The sequence below is a fragment of the Sinohyriopsis cumingii genome, chromosome 1 (assembly GCF_028554795.1).
Source record: "Sinohyriopsis cumingii isolate HCF-2022 chromosome 1, ASM2855479v2, whole genome shotgun sequence".
In the NCBI taxonomy this organism is placed as follows: domain Eukaryota; kingdom Metazoa; phylum Mollusca; class Bivalvia; order Unionida; family Unionidae; genus Sinohyriopsis; species Sinohyriopsis cumingii.
In genome coordinates this window covers 84,293,380-84,314,283 of record NC_142961.1, presented here as the reverse complement: position 1 = coordinate 84,314,283, position 20,904 = coordinate 84,293,380, and the positions used below count along the sequence as shown (strand labels likewise).

General features: G+C 34.4%; 1 protein-coding gene across 3 annotated transcripts in view; it reads right to left on the bottom strand.

The window, feature by feature from the left end:
- LOC149807259 (E3 ubiquitin-protein ligase RNF144A-like) overlaps positions 1 to 20,904 on the bottom strand; it is a 38,558-nt gene that overhangs the window by 11,411 nt on the left and 6,243 nt on the right. For all 3 annotated transcript variants that reach the window (XM_089964147.1, XM_089964137.1, XM_089964143.1), the window contains exons 2-7: positions 20,272 to 20,426; positions 15,248 to 15,352; positions 11,844 to 11,904; positions 10,833 to 10,939; positions 10,386 to 10,480; positions 2,994 to 3,138 (exon numbers count right to left, since the gene is read on the bottom strand). In XM_089964147.1, coding sequence (XP_089820273.1) covers positions 2,994 to 3,138; positions 10,386 to 10,480; positions 10,833 to 10,939; positions 11,844 to 11,904; positions 15,248 to 15,352; positions 20,272 to 20,415 — 657 coding nt within the window. In that variant the 5' untranslated portion in view covers positions 20,416 to 20,426. The remainder of the gene's footprint in view (positions 1 to 2,993; positions 3,139 to 10,385; positions 10,481 to 10,832; positions 10,940 to 11,843; positions 11,905 to 15,247; positions 15,353 to 20,271; positions 20,427 to 20,904) is intronic.

The following is a 20,904-nucleotide window of genomic DNA, read 5'->3' as shown; positions in this document are numbered from 1 at the left end:
TGTTTGAAACTTTTGTTACAATTACATATGAATTCTGCCAGTAAACATACCAATATAAATTGTTTACTACAAGTATAACAATGTCACCGACATGGTCAAGTACATAAACAGTCTGAATAAAAATGAATTGTTATATAATGTTTCTCAGTGTTCTAAATATTCCAGTCCCCCATGAAACATTACAATCTTTACTGTGTCACACTCACAAATGACTAGAAAACATTACTGTAAATCGAACATTATATGGTGATGCTATGTTTAATAGTCCCATGTGTAGGCACTTAACACATTAACATGCAAAAACCATTATATTCTTGACTTATCATGAAGGTGACATTTATACCCCATAATCTATAGGTTTCTTTATTACCCTATATGCAAGCCATCAACAGTTTCATCAATGAACTTACTCAAGAACAAAACTTACTGAGAAGACCATTTTAAAGCAAAACTTTGATCAGTGACCCCAAAACGTACAGGCCTCTTCCATATTGTATGTGCAAGCCCTCTAAAAGCTTTGATCATGGGACATGATCTAGAACTAGACTGTTTATGCAAACATTAATTTTTATCACCCATCATGACCTTGACCTTTGACTTCTTTAACTCTAAAAATTGATAGGCTTCTTCCTTGAACCTAATGCAAACCATTCATTAAGCCTGGTCTAAATCTGTGATATAGAACCATCATTACTGTGCAGAAAACATTTTGCATTTTTCAGTCACAGTGGCCATAACCTTTGATCTCAAAATGGACAGGCTTTTTCTTTTATGTGCATGCCATCACACACAAAGTTTGGTTCATGCATATGATGTAGAACTAATGTTATTGTGCAGAAACAAGTCTTTCTTTTTTTTCTCTCTCAAAGTGACCTCGACCTTTTGACCTCAAAACCGACTGTATTCTTCCTTGGTGCAAGTGGAAGCTCCCCACATGTTTTGTAACTGAACATGATGGAAAACTGAAGCTTTTGTGCAGAAACAATTTTTATTCTTTCAATCATGGTGACCTTCACATTTATCCTTTTGATCCCAAAGTGAATAAGGTTCTTTCTTCCTCATTGTGCAAATCTTCCACAAACTTTGGCAACTGAACACAGCGGACAACTCAATCTAGTATTCTTAACCCATCTGTTTTCTTTCAGTTACAGTGACCCTAATCTTTGAACTTTTGAGTTTGACAACTTGAGCTGCTGTGTGGAAACAAAACTAGTGACAGACATACAGACAGACAGGCATAACAACATGAAATGCTTTGTGTTATGGCCAGTGTATAAGAATGACGAGAAAAAAAGACTGAGATGCAACTTAAATCAGTTTTGGATGTTCTAATGTAACTCAAGCAAAAATCTGGTATAATGATATCATTCTACTCTTAATGTAATATAATGTAATGGGTGCTATGAAAATGCAATTTACCTGTATACTGATACAACCTTAATGCAATGATCATGTCAATTTGAGTTGCACACCATTGGGTCGATTTTACAAAAGCTGACTACTTTAAATGATCAGATTGTCATTTTTGACAGATATATGCTGGCAGTCTGGTTCTTTTCTATTATGTTCTATTACAGCACCTTGCTAGTGATTAGGTAACACGTTAACCATTTCAGTGCATTCAGTGATGACCAAATAAAACAGTAAACAATAAGATCATAAGAAAAATACAAAGTGATTCTTTTCTTGTCAAGCTAGTCTGTTAAATACCTTGTGAAAGGTCTACAAAAACTGGAGTTTTTTATGAGTTGTTATAATGGATAATTCTGGTATAAAAATGCATTATAATTTCTAAAAATAACCATTCTAAAAAATGGAAGAATGTGTTGTTATTGTTGAATGATTGCATTTTTTTGTTGGTTTTAACCTGTCTTTAACTCATTCAAGATCATTTCCTTCATGTAAGTTGTGTTGGATTGTCTTGTGGATCCTTATCAAGGTTATATAGTCATAGTATTGTTAATAGTGGATTTGTAAACTTTCATTAGTTATATTGCATATTTTCTTCAGTTATCTCTTTTCCCAGTCAACCTTTCTTAAGCATGTCTTCATGTGTATAGTGTATCTGACAACTCTATTTCAAGTATTTGTTAGCATGTCAACACAGCAATTGATCATTATTCGCAAAGCACTCTGACAATTTTCTTTGTATGTGAGCAATTTTTCTCCCATTGTATATATTAGTTATCCATACTATATATACTTACTTATAACTCAGCTCAAACTGCATACAACAAAGATCCCTTTCTGCCATATCATAATGCTTTCACAGATCAGGGTCGATGCTGTTTGTTCAACTGATTACTCCTAACAGACTGCACAGACCCATATCTGCTGGCTTATTATGCGATGGGAGATCTGGGGCTGTGCAGTTTGCAGCTGAACTTGGCTTATAAGTAAGTATATACAACAGGTCATATGCCATCATTAAACAACATATACAATGCATTAGACTAATGCTTCACCAAACTGGCAAAAAAAACCCCACCAGAAAACCCCTAAAGATCACTTTGAATTATGACCATTAAAAAAGTGAAGCTCCTTTGAACAATTGAGACTTTAACAAAATTTGGCAAAATAAGTTCTCATCAGACTGACAGTGTAGTATATTATTGTATTCATGTGGGAGTACATTAAGCTACATGTACGGTATGTATACTGATTTTAAAAATATGCACTAAATGGACCATTTATTTAATAACAATGCCTCATCAGATTACTGTTGATAGTAATTTATATACATGTATATGTTATAGATATGAACTGTAGGATGTAAGAGAAAAAACTCTGCAATATCAAAGTCAAGGGAGGTAAGTAATACAACACCAGAGACAGTGATGGTTGAAATGTATCACATACCAGCTTAAAACATACTTATTTTGCAGTTCTTACTCATAATATTACTTTTCCTTGATCAGTGAAGGGTAAACTTCATATTCAAATAAAAATTTCACACAGTAACATGATGTATCAGTTCATCTTTTAAGACTTACATCAAGAGAGGTGAGGCAATACCAACAGAAGACATGTTTACAACGTTTACACAGCATCTGAGCACATCCATCATTCCTTTCTATTGGCACATGACACATAGGGCAGCGTTTAATTTTGGCATCTTCTCTGTTACTAAAAGGAATACTGAAAAGTAAAGTGTAATTTTGGAACTACTTTTGAAAATGTTTAGTTTGTGTAAAAAATTATCATACGTCACCCCCAAAAAGCAAAAGAAACCTGAGTCTTTCCTACCATTAAACCTTCAGACCCATTTTCACATAAATTAGTATTAACCTGCAGTCAACCCTGCAAATTTAAACACCTGCACATTAGGATTACATGGCTCATTTTCACATATATTCACCTGCATATTAAAAAAAAATCCTTGTAGATGGTCTCCTTAGTGGTTCTTATGTTCAAATCTGACTCAGTGATCAAAATAATAATTACCAGTGATAAAACAATTTGATAAATTTCAATTCCAAATAGTAAATCTATAACATTTTTTTAAATATTCAAATTAAACAGGGTCACTCATTATCACAACAAAATCTCCTTAACAATATCAAACACCCATGACCTAACAATGCCATACTTATGTAGAACAAGGCCTGGGATTAGCTAGCATTTTGCAGAATGAATTAACTTATCTTCATAACTACACATTCCAAATAAGAAGAAAATCCATCAAGGGATTTAGGAATTATAGAGCAATGAAAAAAAGAAAAGAAACAGAAACCAAAACCTTTCCAAAAAAACATTCTATGATTATGACCTGGAAGTCAGAGTGGTAAGCTTTCATGTCACATAAATAGAGGATCTCCAATGATTTAATATTTATGAAATGACTTGAATAATGTCCAGCTTTTGTGAGCCTTGATACTATGATGATGATTGGAATAAAAGTTTGTTCCATTTACAGTGTATGCTCATACATTCATCTTCCATCCAGCCATCGATGTATATATCTCTACGTCCAAATACACAATAGGAATATGAAACATTCAAACACTTACAAAATATAAGTTTATGACAAATATACCAGACAGTATTTTCTACTCATAAAATATTGCTTACAATGTTAAATGCAAAATACATAAAAAGAAATTAAGGACATGGTTAAAATAACAGAACACTGAGGATACACACATACACATAGTTTTGCTTTGCTTTCACTTTTCCAAGTTCAGCTCTCATTTCTCCCTTTTCTGTCTAAAAAAAGAAGACATTTCTTTCCAAATTTCAAGTCTAGCTTGACCTCTGATATAATAGCAGTGTATCACAGAAGGCAGCGCATAAGGATTTCTAGTATTAATTCACCAGGATTGTGGGGCTTGAAAACTAAATGGTATAAATAAACTTATGAAACAAAATAAAAAAAGTCTAACCAAAATATAAGTGTGTGTGTGTGTGTGTGTGTTTTAGAAGCAGATAATACTGGGCAGAAGTTGCTGGGTTTGAAGAACCATGGAATGACAGCTAGCAGTACAAGCAAAGCTCATGCACCAGTACTGGATATACAAGGCAAACTGCAAAAAAAAAATATTCTGATCTGCCATTCCATAATGCACCTGCATATCAGGGTCTCTGTTCGTTGTTCTAGTGGTTACTCCTAAAAACTGCATCAAGATATGTTGGCACATCATCTGACAGCAGATCTGTGTCTGTGCAGTTTGCAGTGGGACTTGACTTATAAGCAACATACAGTATATGGTACTTACTCCAGTAAGTTAGTCTCAACTGAAAAGCATGCAGCAAGCAGTCCACTTATCTAATGCTCCATCATATTTATTACATACCTATTTAATCTTACAACTTGATAAAGCATTCAATATGTATGTTCAATCCAGCTTTCCCTATCACATACCAGGACTGGTTGTTGTTGTTGTGGGGTTTAATGCCATTTTTCAGTAAAAGATAGGCTATACATGGCAGCCAGTATAACGAGTGGAGGAAAGAACCCTGGAAAACCCCAGGAAGACCCACCAACCCATGAGAAGCTACTGGCAAGCTTTCTCATGTACCCACATTATCCAAGCCTGAGACTCGAACCCATGCAGACAGTGGCAAGATGGCAGTGATCTGTAACAGTGAGTGCTTTAGACCACTTAGCCACTTGGGGGCCCCTTATCAGGACTGGAACTATTCAGATGTTTTCATTATGTCTACATTTCAAAACTATTATATGTATAGTGTTACGAGTCTAGGTTCTTACAGAAAGTAACAGGAAAAAAGTGAAGACAACAAGCTTTGTAAAATTTAACAAATAATTTATTTCCCTAGAGTGTCAAGTGAAAAATTTGAAGAAAAAAAATTAAGGTTTTATGAATCAAATCCAAAAATAATCCAAGAATAAAAAAATAGAAGTCCTAGTAATTAAAAGTCCTGAATAAAATTGAGTTTGAATCCCAATGAACTCCAAAATGGAGGGGCCCCGAGTGGCCGAGTGGTCTAAAGCGCTCTTCGTTACGGATCACTGCCATCTCACCTCTGCCTGCGGCGGTTCGAGTCTAAGATTCAGCCAATGTGGGCATGTGAGAAAGCCTGCCAGTAGCTTCTCGTGGGTCGGTGGTTCTTTCCGGGGTTTTCCGGGTTCTTCCTCCACCATTAATACTGGCCGCCATGTATAGCCTATCGTGCTGAAAAATGGCGTTAAACCCCACAACAACCAACAACCAACAACCAAAATGGAATACGACATATGTTGTAACCTGTGAAGTGCTGCAGTGTCAACAGTCTCTTGTTGAATCACAGAAAATATTATTCCTGTTTTGAATTCTTTATAAATTTCAATAAATGTCCTTGTCCTAGAATTAATTTAGAGTACTAGTATTTCCAGGGAAAAGAATCTCTTGAATACAAAATAATTTGAAGAAGAAAAAAATAATTAGCCCAAAATGGACAACAACATAAACAACTTGACGTCTCAAGTGTTAAGGTACGACTATTATTTCTCAATACATCAGTAATAAGTCTAACTAAGATGCAAAATAGATTCCTGGATGAGGGTCAACCTTCTAGAAAATTTAGAAGTTTGTAACAATAAACACATGTTTCCTATCACATACTCCTGGCCTTGAATCCACTTAATGAATCTTACTCTGAGAAAGAATATTAATTTTTTTTTTAAAAGTTGTTTAATAAAATCAGTGGTTCTGAATCAAGGTCAGAAACTAGATACAGTTTCTATTATTAGTTGTTTACGTCAAAATAATAAAAAATCAGTCAGAAATTAACTCTATTCTAGACATTATAAAATCCAGTAAACAAAGTTACATTACAATATCATTTATTAGAATTTAAAAAATTTAAAAACCTAACAAACAAATAATAAAATTAAATATACATAACAACAGAATCTAACTTTATGACATATAGTCAAAATATTTGGATAGTGTAACATGGGATATGTAATGAATACAAAACTGCATTTGAGTTTTGTTCAAAGTTGACTGAAGGAACTCATCTAATATTGTGTATCAATGTCTCAGTCTGGTAGTCTTGACATATCCATACACCATATCAAAGTAATTCTTTTTCCCCACCAACTTGGAACAGAGCATACACTTATTTTGCTTATGTACAATACAGTAACCTGTTGAAGGTAACCTCTCACAATGCATGTGCAACCATTCAAACATGACATAATCAGTAATGAATAAACATTTAATCCTACTTCCAACTGCATGGTCAGAAAATTCCTTCTGTGATGTCCTACTTAGTCCATGGTAAACCCATTTACAAAGGGCATAACAGTTTAAGAAGCTCTTTTATAAACATTTTCAAAGGAAGTGACAGTAACACAATGAATGAGACTGTTAAAGATGTGTCTAAAGATGCATGGTAGATTCTGTTTATTTTTTTTTGTGGGGGTCTCAAACATTTAAAAGGCAATATGAAGGTACTACAGCCAAACCTGTCTTGAAATAACACTGCTATGTGACACCACTTTCTCAATGCACACATTTATAGATTATGTAGCATTGTGACCTGTTATGAAAGATAACCTGTCTTGAGGGACCATACTGTTTTGGCAAAAAAAGTTGTCTTTCAAGACAGGTTCTAATGTATCTAATAGGACATGGAGGCATCCTCTCCCATCTGCTGGGACTGGGGTGTTCCCTGACAGGTTTTGTTGAGTTATTCTTTGTAACTTTTCAGAAGGAACTGATCCCAATAGGGTTAATATTAGATAAAGAATATGATACTACAGTGGACACAAAAACAACCACAAGGCAGTTCTATGTCTTCATTCACACAATATAGGATAACCAATATTAGTAATTATAAAATAAATATTTCAAAAGAGTTTTCTAACCACTTCATTTTTTTAACCCCAATTTTATAAATATGCTTAGAGGTATTTTGGGTTTTATGGTCTTTCTTTACTTAAGGAGATCCTAGCTGCAGAAAACAATAAAGCCATTCGAAACCCAGCTGCATTAAACATTAGTGGAGTCAAAAAAAGTACATGAACTGCAACAATACGTTGTGATAATATAACCCACCCACCCCCCAAAAAACCAATGGGTGAAAGCAAATGTCACATGATCCAAGAAGCAGCTGCACTGGTGGGTAGGAGTATACAAACTTTACACCAACAAAACACGGTGATCAGATGAAAAAGTGATTCAACAAGACCAGTACCTTCTTATGAGTTACAAAGATAATGAAACCACACCACTCCAGCAGATGGGACAGGATGTTTCCACATCCTATTAGGCAGTACCTTCTTTTAGTTGAATTTAATCGGAAGTGAAGGCAAATCCTGATGAGTCTCTATGGAAGGGCATCAGCGCTTCTGTCCAGCTCTTCAACAACCATAGTAATTAGAAATGATGCTAACATCAACAAAAAGAGAAAAATGGACAGCCCGGTTTTAGAACACCAACAAGTCAAGTCTCTGCTACTACCAAACCACTTGAATTCCAAGTGAGAATAAAAGAACACCTCAGGGATATCTGTAGTAAGGAGACAAAATGTCTACACACTTTAAACAGCCTGACTATAAATTAAAAGCCATATTCAGTATCACATAATAGAAATCATCCAATTTGATACAGATCTCTCTAGTAGCAACATTAATCAGAAAGAAAGAGAACTTTATTAGATATACCAATAACATACATCTATGTTCAAGCTGAAGTCCAGACATTTCAAACTTCATTTCAAAGGCAGCAAATCTAGGGATGGAATAAATTATGCTAGATGTAGGTTGTACAGTTGGTTTGCTCTACAAAATCTCAGATGTAGGACTTCTTGTCCATTGTTTGCTGTTGAACTTTGTACAGGCTCTACCATTTTATATATAAGTTGCACAACCCGCTTTGGCAATTCTAATTTGTAAATGATACAGCCAATATTAGTAAGAGACAGCTGGATATTTACACAGTCACAAATAATACATTTCCATCTTTTTTCATCTTCAATTTGCTTCACTTTAAATTCCCTTTCTGTGTTCTCCTCCAGAAGTTCATGATCATTATCCATTTGTTCTAACTTGGTTCAATTTGCATTGGCATTGTTAATTCATTTGCCAACAGCCTGAATGCCTCTTCTGCTATTTTATCTGATTTAGCAAAGCTTTTTTAAACAATGTTTTAAAATCCTGATGTTGTCAATTCTCTTTGTGTCTCTCCTCTGCTTATGAAATTGATGTTGCTTCCTGCCAAATCTCCAACCATCTGCTGCCTGATCCAAGTTTGTTCAATTCAGTTTCATTAGGGTATTTGGCTTTTCACATGCTGTGTCAAATTCCACATGTGCCTTGTAAACAGGGGACACAGAAGTAATGTTTAGGTATAATAACTGACTAGTTTGGCAGTGAAACAATGTATCTGTCACTAAATGTAACTAATTATCACAGACTATTACAAGCTATTACCAAAAGTCACTGAAAGCACATACCTCAACTTGTAAAAAGGCAATCCATCTGTACAACTTAACTATGCATAAGAAGTTAAGCAGTTGAAATTTAATTAAACAGTTGCCCATTATTAACACATCTAGTATGTAACTGATAAGAGGAGGGAATGTAGTGAATGATGAAGTGCTGTTGTAATACTGTTTTTTGTTATGACTCTATAGTCTTAAACTAAGTAACAGAAAAAGCAAAACAAACAAGTTTAGTCAAATCCAACAAATAATTTATTTTCCCAGAATGCAAAGTAAAAATTTAAAAAGGAACTTACTTATTGTGAATTAAATCTCGAATAATCCTAAACGCTCTATTACAAACCAAAAAGTATGGAGTGTTGAGATTGAATTCCAGGTCTTGAATGTGCTGATGTACCAACAGTCTTGAATATGCTGATATATACCAATAATCTTGATGTATTACAATTGTATAATCCAGAATGTTTTCAAATGAATTCACAATAATCATGAGATAGTGTTTTAGTACAAATTGTTAATGAGGATTTTATAATGCCTATGAATAATTTAAATAAATCCTCTCACATTATATCTGAACACAACTAAAAGTGATTCCATAAACACTGATATGAAAATAGGAATGAATAATTGTTTACCTGATCTTCTTTTATCTCTAATTACAGACTGTCACATGACTTGTGACGCAACAAAATTTTCATCAAATTCGTAAACAAGATCAGGTCTGTTTAGTTTTAGCAAACAATCCAATAAACATCAGGTACACCGGAGAATTTCAAAATTCAAGTAAAAATATTTTTAAAACTGACAGGTAGGCCCATACTTCTACCTTCAATTATGGACATAGTTCAAGCACACAATATAAATTAAATATACACAACACCTACATCTGTAAAAATAAATGATAATTTTATTAGCACACAAATTACTTAGACAGAGGGGGGCCCCGAGTGGCTGAGTGGTCTAAAGCGCACTCCGTGACAGATCACTGCCATCTCACATCTGCCTGCGTGGGTTTGAGTCTCAAATTCAGCCAATGTGGGTATGTGAGAAAGCCTGCCAGTAGCTTCTCATTGGTCGGTGGTTCTTTCCGGGGGTTTTCCTGGGTTCTTCCTCCACTATTAATACTGGCCGTCATGTATAGCCAATCATGTGCTGAAAAATGCCATTAAACCCTACAACAAACAAACAAAACTTAGACAGAGAGAAAAGTTATTTATAATATTTGTGGTCTAAAAAATTTGACAAAAGAAAATACCTGTGTAGAACTTGTGACCAATTGCAAAGAACATAAATCTGATCTACCATCACTAAATGTACTGGCAGAACTGGGACTACACTGTTGTACTGATGATTACAAATTACAAGGGCAGACCCTGATCTGTCAGTGCATTATGTGACAATATCTGGATCAACACTCCTCCCATCTGATTGCATGTTACTGGTAAATACAGTGGGTATCATCATGAAACAGAACTTAAATAATAAAAATCACCAACCCTATATCCTCCTTCTTTTGTGTTGTCATGGCTTCATCGCATGTTTTCAGGTCATGCCATTTGGTTTTACACACTGAACAGAACTTCAGCCCACACTAAAAACATAAAATTATCCTTAATTGCTGCCTATTTTTTAGATCTGAAATTTAGCACAAACATTTTAATCACACCCTTACTGGAGCATGAAGTTCATCTTATTAATCAGGACTGAATTTGAAGTATTTTCATTTTTAACTACAAATGAATAAATATAATTGTTATAAGAGATGAATATTGATTGTCAAAATGATACTGTGCTATGTATTAGAAAATAATATAACCCTTCATAACTTAGATATTATGCAGCAAAACAGTAGTGTATCAAATAGCATCTTCTACTCTGTATGTGTGTGTGTTTGTGTGTGTGTGTGTGTGTGAGAGAGAGAGAGAGAGAGAGAGACTACTCACAGAGTGACAATCTACTGGGGATGGTTTAGTTGATATATTACATACATGGCATACTGTTTCACAGCCAGCCTCAGGACAAAATGTTCTATTAGGGTCAAGGTCAACTTCTGATAAATAAGGAAAACAACGAAATGTACACAAATATGCATTTACAAATAGAAAAGAAAACTTTTACAAGAAAGAATAGATGCATTTTCATATTGATAAACACAAATTTTTGGCAAAGTAATTTTATAACAAGTACAGACCTGCCACCTTGAGTGGAATAAATATCAGGTTGCCAAAGGATAAAAATTGGGATTTGGAGAAAAAAATCAGGATCAGTGTTCGTGGCCATATATTACAAAAACTTCACAAAGAAATTGACATTTCTACTGTGTTACGCTTTTTACTTAATGTAAAAATGTATGCTATGGTCATACAGCAAAAATCTATCATTTTTCCATTTTCATCTTTTATACTGATATTTAGTGTTAATACAATTAACACAGATTTTCATGGTATGACTATAGTGTATTTCTTGTGGAATTTACACATCAATTTTTCTCTCTTTACACAGCCATCATGAATGGAAAGGTATTTTAAAAATATTTTGGCATTTTAAAAATTGGGATTTGGAGCAAAAAATTGGAAAATCTGGATTTTCTGACTTTAAAACAAAAATATTGGATGATCCCTAGTAAATTGGGATAAGTGGTAGGTCTGCAGGTAATGTATACTGCCTTAGTTTTTCAGTGTAACACTTTGAAAGATGCTGATATTTATTAGTGTTATAAGTAAGCATTTCTGATAATAATAATAATAATAATAATAATAATAATAATATGTCATTTTATTAAGAATTTGCGCTTTTTCAACCACTGTCATCAAAGCAGTCATTTTTTTGTCCAAAATAAATAATATATAAATGGGAAGCAGTAATCAGCTGTTACTGCAAACATTTGTTGTCACTGTTGCTGAACACAAAACAAAAACTCATGAGTTTACAAAAAGCTTGGATGACAATCTTACCTTTTTGGAACCTTATTCTTTTGTATCTCATAAATATTTGTTCATCAACTAATTTTTGAATCTGGAAGAAAAAGAAATCTCCTGTGAGGCAGTCATAAAGAATGTGTGTGTGTGATTTGGACTTTTAATGTAGCTTTAACAAATTTTCAGTCATATGACTACGGTGTCTGCAGTGTGGCAGTTTATAGTTATGCCTAGCAATGGGGCATCATGTAGCATAATGTCCCACCCAGTCACATTATCCTGACACCAGACTGACCAGTCCTAACACTGACCTCTTAATGCTGAGTGCCAAATGAGGCAGCTGTTAGAACCATTTTTGTAAGCCTTTGGTATGGCTCAACTGGGGTTCAAACCCACAACCTCCTGCATCCAAGGTGGATGCTCTAACTACTAGGCCACCAGAAACAAATGTAAAGAAAATCATATCTTGGATTACATAAGGAAGTAAAGAATGTAGTATTATATTATATATACTCGCTCATAAGTCAAGTCAAACTGCAAGAAAGATCCTGATCAGCCATAGCATGTGCCTGCAGATCAGGGTCAATGCTGTTAGTTCTACTGACTACTCCTAACAAACTGCACAGACCCAGATCTGCTTGCACATTATGGGACAGCAGATCTGGTTCAGTGCAGTTTTCAGCTGGAGTCATAAGTAAGTATATATGATATTTAACACATATATGTAAGTAAATATGAAAATTACTTGATGTTTCATAGTCAAAGCAGGAATTATGATGGGAATTCTGATAATTAGAATTTTCCAATGAAATGAGTATTAAAGTGCTGAATCCACCCGCATCCCCCGCAATATGTGTGCTTCTTGGTGCACTGGTTTTAAAATTAGGTACATATTTGTTTTCAAACAATATATATATTATAATGATTAGTATTTATAATGCACTCACTGCTTCAAGTACTGGGCTAAACTGGCTCAATCAGATCAATTTTCAGGAAAAAAATTTAAAAAATCTTTCAATTTTTTTCTCAAAAATGTATAGAGTATAATGATTGGTATATATAATGTGCTAAGTGTTTCAAGTACTTGGCAGAACCAGCTCAATTAGAGGCACAAATTAATTTTAGATTTTTAAAATAAGAATTGTATGGGGGTGGGTGGGTGCTAAGGTCAGCACAATAAAATAGGGATAATCGGGCAATCAGAAACACATTTTTGTTTTGCCTGATAGTTTGAGAGGCATCTTTTTGGCCAAAAATGATAAAAATAATTCTTACATTTAAATACAGCAGTGGAAGCTTTAACTGTCAAGCTGTCTACATGTGCATGATAGAATCTTGACAATCAATCAGAACTGTATGGCTTGGTGTCAGGATAATAGGACTGGGTGGGACATCATACTACATGTCTGCGGCATGATGCCTCAGTGCTAGACATCACTGTAAACTGCCACACTGCAGACATCATAGCGATATGACTGAAAGCTACGTTAAAAATCCACATCACACACACACAATCAGACATTTCTTGTCTTGGAATTTCTCTGGATGAACAGCATATACAGAATGTGTCAAAACAGAATGATGAAGGTATAGACCATTCCCAAACCAAACTGCCTACTGTTCACTTCCATCTGCCATTTGAATGGGCAAATAGAGATATAACAATAAGTACATAATGACTTTGTTCAGGACATAATGGTTAACACTTGCAGTATTGTTGGCTGTCACAACAGCTCTAATCAGGGCAGTAAATCATTCTATTCTATTCCATCAGTATTTTCATAATTATGGCAAAAAAGAACACAAAAGTGAGAAACAATGACCATTATGGCTGAAACAACTCAACTGGACTAGCTTCAACTTGTCTAAATATATCAAGATATAATAGGATCATTTCATAATAGGTATGTCAACTGTAGTTTTTATCTTTTTATTTAAGAAACTGATATCATAAAAGTAAAATGTTATTGTTACTGTGCCCACTGACATTCAGTGTAACTGGATAATTTTAGTTACTGTACCCACTAACATTCAGTGTAACTGGATAATTTTGTTTCTGTACCCATGGACATTCAATGTAACTGAATAATTTTGGTTACTGTATCCACTGACATTCAGTGTAACTGGATAATTTTGGTTACTGTACCCACTGGCATTCAGTGTAACTGGATAATTGTTTTTTACTTCATCAAAGTTTGATATGAAAATTCTCCTTCCATGTAACAGTAGCAAGAATGAGTTATTCTTTATAGAACAAATAAATATGCACCATTTTTTGCATGTTTTTGTTTTAAGAAGAAGATCTGAATGTTTTTCAGTTAAACCTGCATCACTCTACAACAAAAGAAATCCATATTGGGCCCTGTCAATATTGCTTAGGTAGTGACACTGATCAATACCACAGAATGATACACCATAAAAAGAAGGAAATGCATGATGCTGCACTGAGACTGTTAAACTTATCCCCAATAACTCAGCCTGACAATGATAGTTATTGTGAATCCAATGATTCTAAAGTTATGTGCCATTTTCATCTTTCTGGTAGGCTTGGTATAGGAGGTGTAGAAAATCAACCAAAACTAAATGGGCTTGTTAATAATGAGCTAGACTGACATTATAAAACCTTGAGCTCCAGTGTCAGAAAACAGAAACTGAGATTTCTGAGATTATAGACAATAATGAGAAAGTTAAGTATTACACAGGGTTATGATCATTCCTAACTTTGATGGCGGTGTACTGGAGGATTACATAAAAGACTCTTTCCAAGTTTTAGAAACTGGCTCTAGTTTTGATGAAACTGAGGTTGAATATACCTGACCAGGATTTATATTACTGGTTCCATGTGTCAAAGACAACTGTATTGTGAGTTTTCTTATCCATGATAAATGTGATATTTTTGTTGAAGGGAGCCATTATTCCACAAGAAACTAAGACAAATTAGTGTTATAATTCCTATATACATTTTAAGGCATGATGTACATTTCAGTGTATAATGTGGTTGTGATGTATATTGCCACTTCATGCCTTATATGATCTGAAAAGTCTCTTTTTTCTTTCATCTTACAGTGAAACATTTTTTTTGTCTAAAACTGCATATAGTACAAATACACATTACATATATGTGTCATCTATCTTATGTTAATAAAAGCATTAAGCATTCAAAGAAAACAACTACAAAAAAATGTGATAAGTCATAGGAAAAGCTAGTTACTATGCTGTTGTCCAAGATAACACACATATTTTTATAATCCCAGAAAGCTGCTGCTAGGAAGTGGTGCATTTCTGTGTTGGAAATATGATAAATTAGCAGCTATAGGGAATATTAAATAAAAGTCCTTTAATAAATGGTACTTTTAAAAACAATTGATATAATTTGACCAAGGAAATCTTTTCTTAAAATAAACACTGTACTAATACATTATTAAAGAACAGTAAACTACCTCAGACATCTCCATCTTGCCCTGTTTCTTACACTGTGCATCAGGACATGTAATGGACAGGACATTTCCCTCATTTATCATCACAGACAGGTACTGCTTCACACACTGCAGAGAAATAATGAACATTTATATTCTGATGTAAATGCAGAGGAAGACTAATTAATCTTCAAACAAGAGAATCCATAGCCATGGTCATTGACTGCATCTAATTTACAGCACTGTACATACCCATGGTCATTGACTTCATCTAATTTACAGCACAGTACATAGCTATGGTTAATGACTGCATCTAATTCACAGCACTGTACATAGCCATGGTCATTGACTGCATCTAATTTACAGCACAGTACATAGCCATGGTCATTGACTGCATCTAATTTACAGCACAGTACATAGCCATGGTCACTGACTGCATCTAATTTACAGCACTGTACATACCCATGGTCATTGTCTGCATCTAATTTACAGCACTGTACATACCCATGGTAATTGTCTGCATCTAATTTACAGCACTGTACATATCCATGGTCATTGACTGCATCTAATTTACAGCACAGTACATAGCCATGGTCATTGACTGCATCTAATTTACAGTATGGTACTTGAATCTTCACCCATACCCAATAAGAGCATGTTACAGGCGTATACAAAATATACTCATTTTTAGGCTTAATGTAGCAACTAAAAGTCAGGATCATACAAATCATTTCTATTTTTTGACAATGAACAGAGTTTGTTGTTGGATAAATCAAATTATTTTGATAATATAGGAATATTCTTCATTTTGGAAAAGTACTTGAGGTGTTCTTTAATAATAATTTGAAATTCCCTTTTGGTCTCACCTACATATTATTTGCCACTTGTTAACAGGTGAGTAAATAATATTATATGTTGTGCATTAACCTTTTAATTTAGAAGTATATTTGAGGTTTGTGTAAGTGTTTTTAAAGATTTTGGAGTTTTGCATTATAACACAAAGAATGCAACTTCTGTTGCAATCCAGTACAAACAATTTACACATAAAGCTTCACATTTTTCTAGACCTTTGCAAAGCTGTTTTGTACTTATGTACTCTGCTGAGTGTGTAGGTAAAGTCAGATTGGTAAGTCCCTTTTAGGTTTCATAGACAATATTGTTACAAGAGGACTCAAACTCAATTTGTGAACCTTGTGTTCAAGTTGATCTTAAGACCTGTTGCTATTTGGCCTTTGAGGCAACACTGTTGGAGATAGCTACTTTTTGTAACTTGATATATTTGAATTGGATCTTCCTTGTTTCTTTGTAAAGGAAGCATCATGTGATGAGGAAAGTAGCAAATCCTTTTTGGCATTCATTAACCACATCAATGTTTTAACAAAGTCTATTTCTGGCATTCATTAACAACATCATTGTTTTAATGATGTCTCTTTTTGGAATGTATTAATCATATCATTGTTTTAATGACATCTCTTCTAATGGCTCTTTTTGAGGAAGGGTTAGATAAAGTGCTAATGTACTCACTTAGTGACTTATTGTGCTTTCTGTATACATGTATTTGGGATCAAATATATTGGTATCCCAAAAGTGCTGATGTACCACATAATGACTCAGTGTGTTTTCTGTATATCTGGGTTCTAGTATATTGGTATCCCTGTACTTCCATAGTGACTCATTATGCTTTCTCTATATTTGGAATCTAGAAGATTGTAATCCCTAATGTGCTGACGTACACCCAGTAACTTGTGCATTGTGTATATTTGAGATCTGGTACATTGGTATCTCTGTACTCCCATAGTGACTCGTTGTGCTTTCTGTATATTTGGGATCTAGTAGATTGTTATCCGTAATGTGCTGATGAACTTCCACAGTGACCCATTGTGCTTTCTGTATATTTGGGATCTAGCAGATTCTTATCCATAATGTGTTGATGTACACCCAATAACTTGTGCATTGTGTATATTTGAGACCTGGTACATTGGTATCCATGTACTCCCATGGTAACTCATTGTGCTTTCTTATATTTGGGATCTAGTATATTGTTATCCTTAATGTGATGATGTACTCCCACGGTGGCTTACTGTGCTTTCTGTACATCTGGGATATAGCAGATAGGTATCTCTGTACTCCCATAGTGACTCCTTGTGCTTTCTGTATATTTGGGATCTAGAAGATTGTTATCCCTAATGTGCTGATGAACTTCCATAGTGACTCATTGTGCTTTCTGTATATTTGGGATCTAGTAGATTGTTATCCCTAATGTGCTGATGAACTTCCATGGTAACTCATTGTGCTTTCTGTATATTTGGATCTAGTAGATTGTTATCCCTAATGTGCTGATGTACTCCCACAGTGGCTCAATGTGCTTTCTGTATGTCTGGGATCTATTAAATTGGTATCCCTAATATGCTGATGTACTATCACATTGACTCACTGTGCTTTCTGTATATCTGGGAACTAGTAGATTTGAATCCATGCACTCCCATAGTGACTCCATCTGCTTTCTGTATATTTGGGATGTAGTAGATTGTTACCCATAATGTGCCGATGTACTCCCACAGTGGCTCAATATGCTGTCTGAATGTCTGGGATCTAGTAAATTGGTATCCATGTACTCCCATAGTGACTCATTGTATTTTCTGTATATCTGGGATCTAGTAGACTGTTATCCCTAATGAAGTAATTTGTGCACTGTGTATATGTGAGATCTGATATATTGGTATCCATGTATTCCCATGGTAACTCATTGTGCTTTCTGTATATTTGGGATCTAGTAGACTGTTATCCCTAATGTGCTGATGTACTCCCACAGTGGCTTACTGTGCTTTCTGTATGTCTGGGATCCAATAAACTGGTATTCCTGTACTCCCATAGTGACTCATTGTGCTTTCTGTATATTTGGAATCTAGTAGATTGTTATCCCTAATGTGCTGATGTACTTCCATAGTGACTCATTGTGCTTTCTGTAGATTTGGGATCTAGTAGAGTGTTATCCCTAATGTGCTGATGTACACCCAGTAACTTGTGTATTGTGTATATTTGAGATTTGGTATATTGGTATCCATGTACTCCCATGGTAACTCATTGTGCTTTCTGTATATTTGGAATCTTTTAGATTGTTATCCCTAATGTGCTGATCTACTTCCACAGCGGTTTACTGTGCTTTCTGTATATCTGGGATCTATTAAATTGGTATCCCTAATGTGCTGATCTACTCCCACAGTGGTTTACTGTGCTTTCTGTACATCTGGGATCTAGTAGATTGGTATCTCTGTACTCCCATAGTGACTCACTGTGCTTTCTGTATATCTGGGATCTATTAAATTGGTATCCCTAATATGCTGATGCACTATCACACTGACTCACTGTGCTTTCTGTATATTTGGAATCTAGTAGATTTTAATCCATGCACTTCCATAGTGACTCAGTGTGCTTTCTGTAGATTTGGGATCTAGTAGATTGTTATCCCTAATGTTCTGATGTACTCAGAGTGGCTCAATGTGCTTTCTGAATGTCTGGGATCTAGCAGATTGGTATCCATGTACTCCCATAGCGACTCATTGTGCTTTCTGTAGATTTGGGATCTAGTATATTGTTATCCATAATGTGCTGATGTACAACCAGTAACTAGTGCATTGTGTATATTTGAGATCTGGTACATTGGTATGCATGTACTCTCATGGTAACTCATTGTGCTTTCTGTATATTTGGGATCTATTAGATTGTTATCCCTAATGTGCTGATGTACTATCACAATGACACACTGTGCTTTCTGTATATCTGGGATCTAGTAGATTTGTATCCATGCACTTCCATGGTGACTCATTATGCTTTCTGTATATTTGGGGTTTAGTAGATTATTATCCCCTTGAGAGTTGCCTCCAGTTCAGTTAAGACTGGAAGAAAAACTGCCTGAAGAAAAATGGGGGTAACCCATACCCTATATTTCATTCAATATACATTCTCATAATATATATATATATATATATATATATATATATATATATATATATATATATATATATATATATATATATATATATATATATATATATATATATATATATATATATATATATATAGTCTTAAGAGTAATTCTCCTTAGGCCAGTGCTTGGAGTAATGCTACATTACTCCCTTATATAAATAAAACCTAACCCTATATTTCATTCAGGCAGCTTTTTCTACTGACAGCTGAAATGTAAACACAAGAGCAACTGACCAATAAATGTGAGTTAGTAGGATGCTTATTATCAAACATTATTCAAATTCTGCTGTTATGAAAAAGTTTCTCCATTTTGGGGGTGTGTGGTGTATTTTTTTTATCTAACATAAGACATACAGTTTGACAAGTCATGTCGTGCTTGATTAATGTGGGTCCAGCAATTAAACAATTAAAGTCACAGAAAAATGTTCATTATTTAATAATGGGTGAAATATGCAAATATCTTGTACATCAATGTGCAACATGATGAAATCATTATATTTCGTTATATTATGTAATCATTATGATACATAACAAACTATAATCATTAAGTTATGTAGCTTAATGTAATCATTAATTTAACTTGATATAATTATTAGATTATATAACATGATGTAATCATTAAGATATGTACAATGACATAATAATTCAGTTAAGTGACAAGATGTAATCAATTAGGTAACATATTGTAAACATGAAGGTAGGTAACATTATAATCTTGAAGTTTGGCAACTGGATGTATTCATTAAGATGGATAACATGATATAATCATTAGGTTAGACAACATGTAATCATAAGGTTAGATAAAATGAGGCAATCACTGAGTTAGGCAACCTCATGTTATTAAGTTAGGTTACAAGATGTAATTATTAGATTAGATAACATGACATAATCATTAACACCATACAATAGCTGGAAGTAATTCATATATTCATTGCTAATAAGAGAAGGAGGTGTTTGGAAAAGATGACACAATGGTGGAATTATAAATTCCAATTTATATTTGTTGGTGACTATCTATTGGAAATTGTTGGTAACATCTCTTGTTGCCTTTATCAACTTACCATTGCACAGTAGAGACATCTACACTCCTGCAATTCATACATGTCTTGGAGTCCACATTCTGACAGACAGAGCTTGCAGGTTATCAGTGGGTCAACAGCAAGGTCCACTGTATTCTTACTATTAGAGTATGTTGCCATGGTCATTAATAAAACATCTAAAAATAAAGTAAAATTGTTGTATGCTACCATGGTTATTAATATAACATTTCAAAGTAAATTTTAGGCAGATTTAACTTAAATTTATCTTCTCTGTTAGGGGGATCCATGGAAGCATAGTTGGTGGAGTATCAGACTTGCAATCCAAAATTCATCCTCATCGAGGTCATCCCACATCGGCTGTGATGGAGCATCCTTACAAAAAGCACATTAAAAACCTCTCCAATCTGGAGAGGATACTGTTGTCTGAAGACCTGAAAGCTTAGACAGATGTAGGAAAGAATGATTATATTTCATCATCTGTTGTCTCCCCAATAGAGCAGGATTGTGATGAAGATACTAGTGGAGGAGAATGAACAAATGCAACTGGTTCCACCTCAAACTCATTTGTATCCGGCAGCAAATGTTAACTATCCTCCCTCCACATGATATGGCAAAGCAGGACTACTTTTCTTCTCTCCTTAGAGTAAGGTCTGG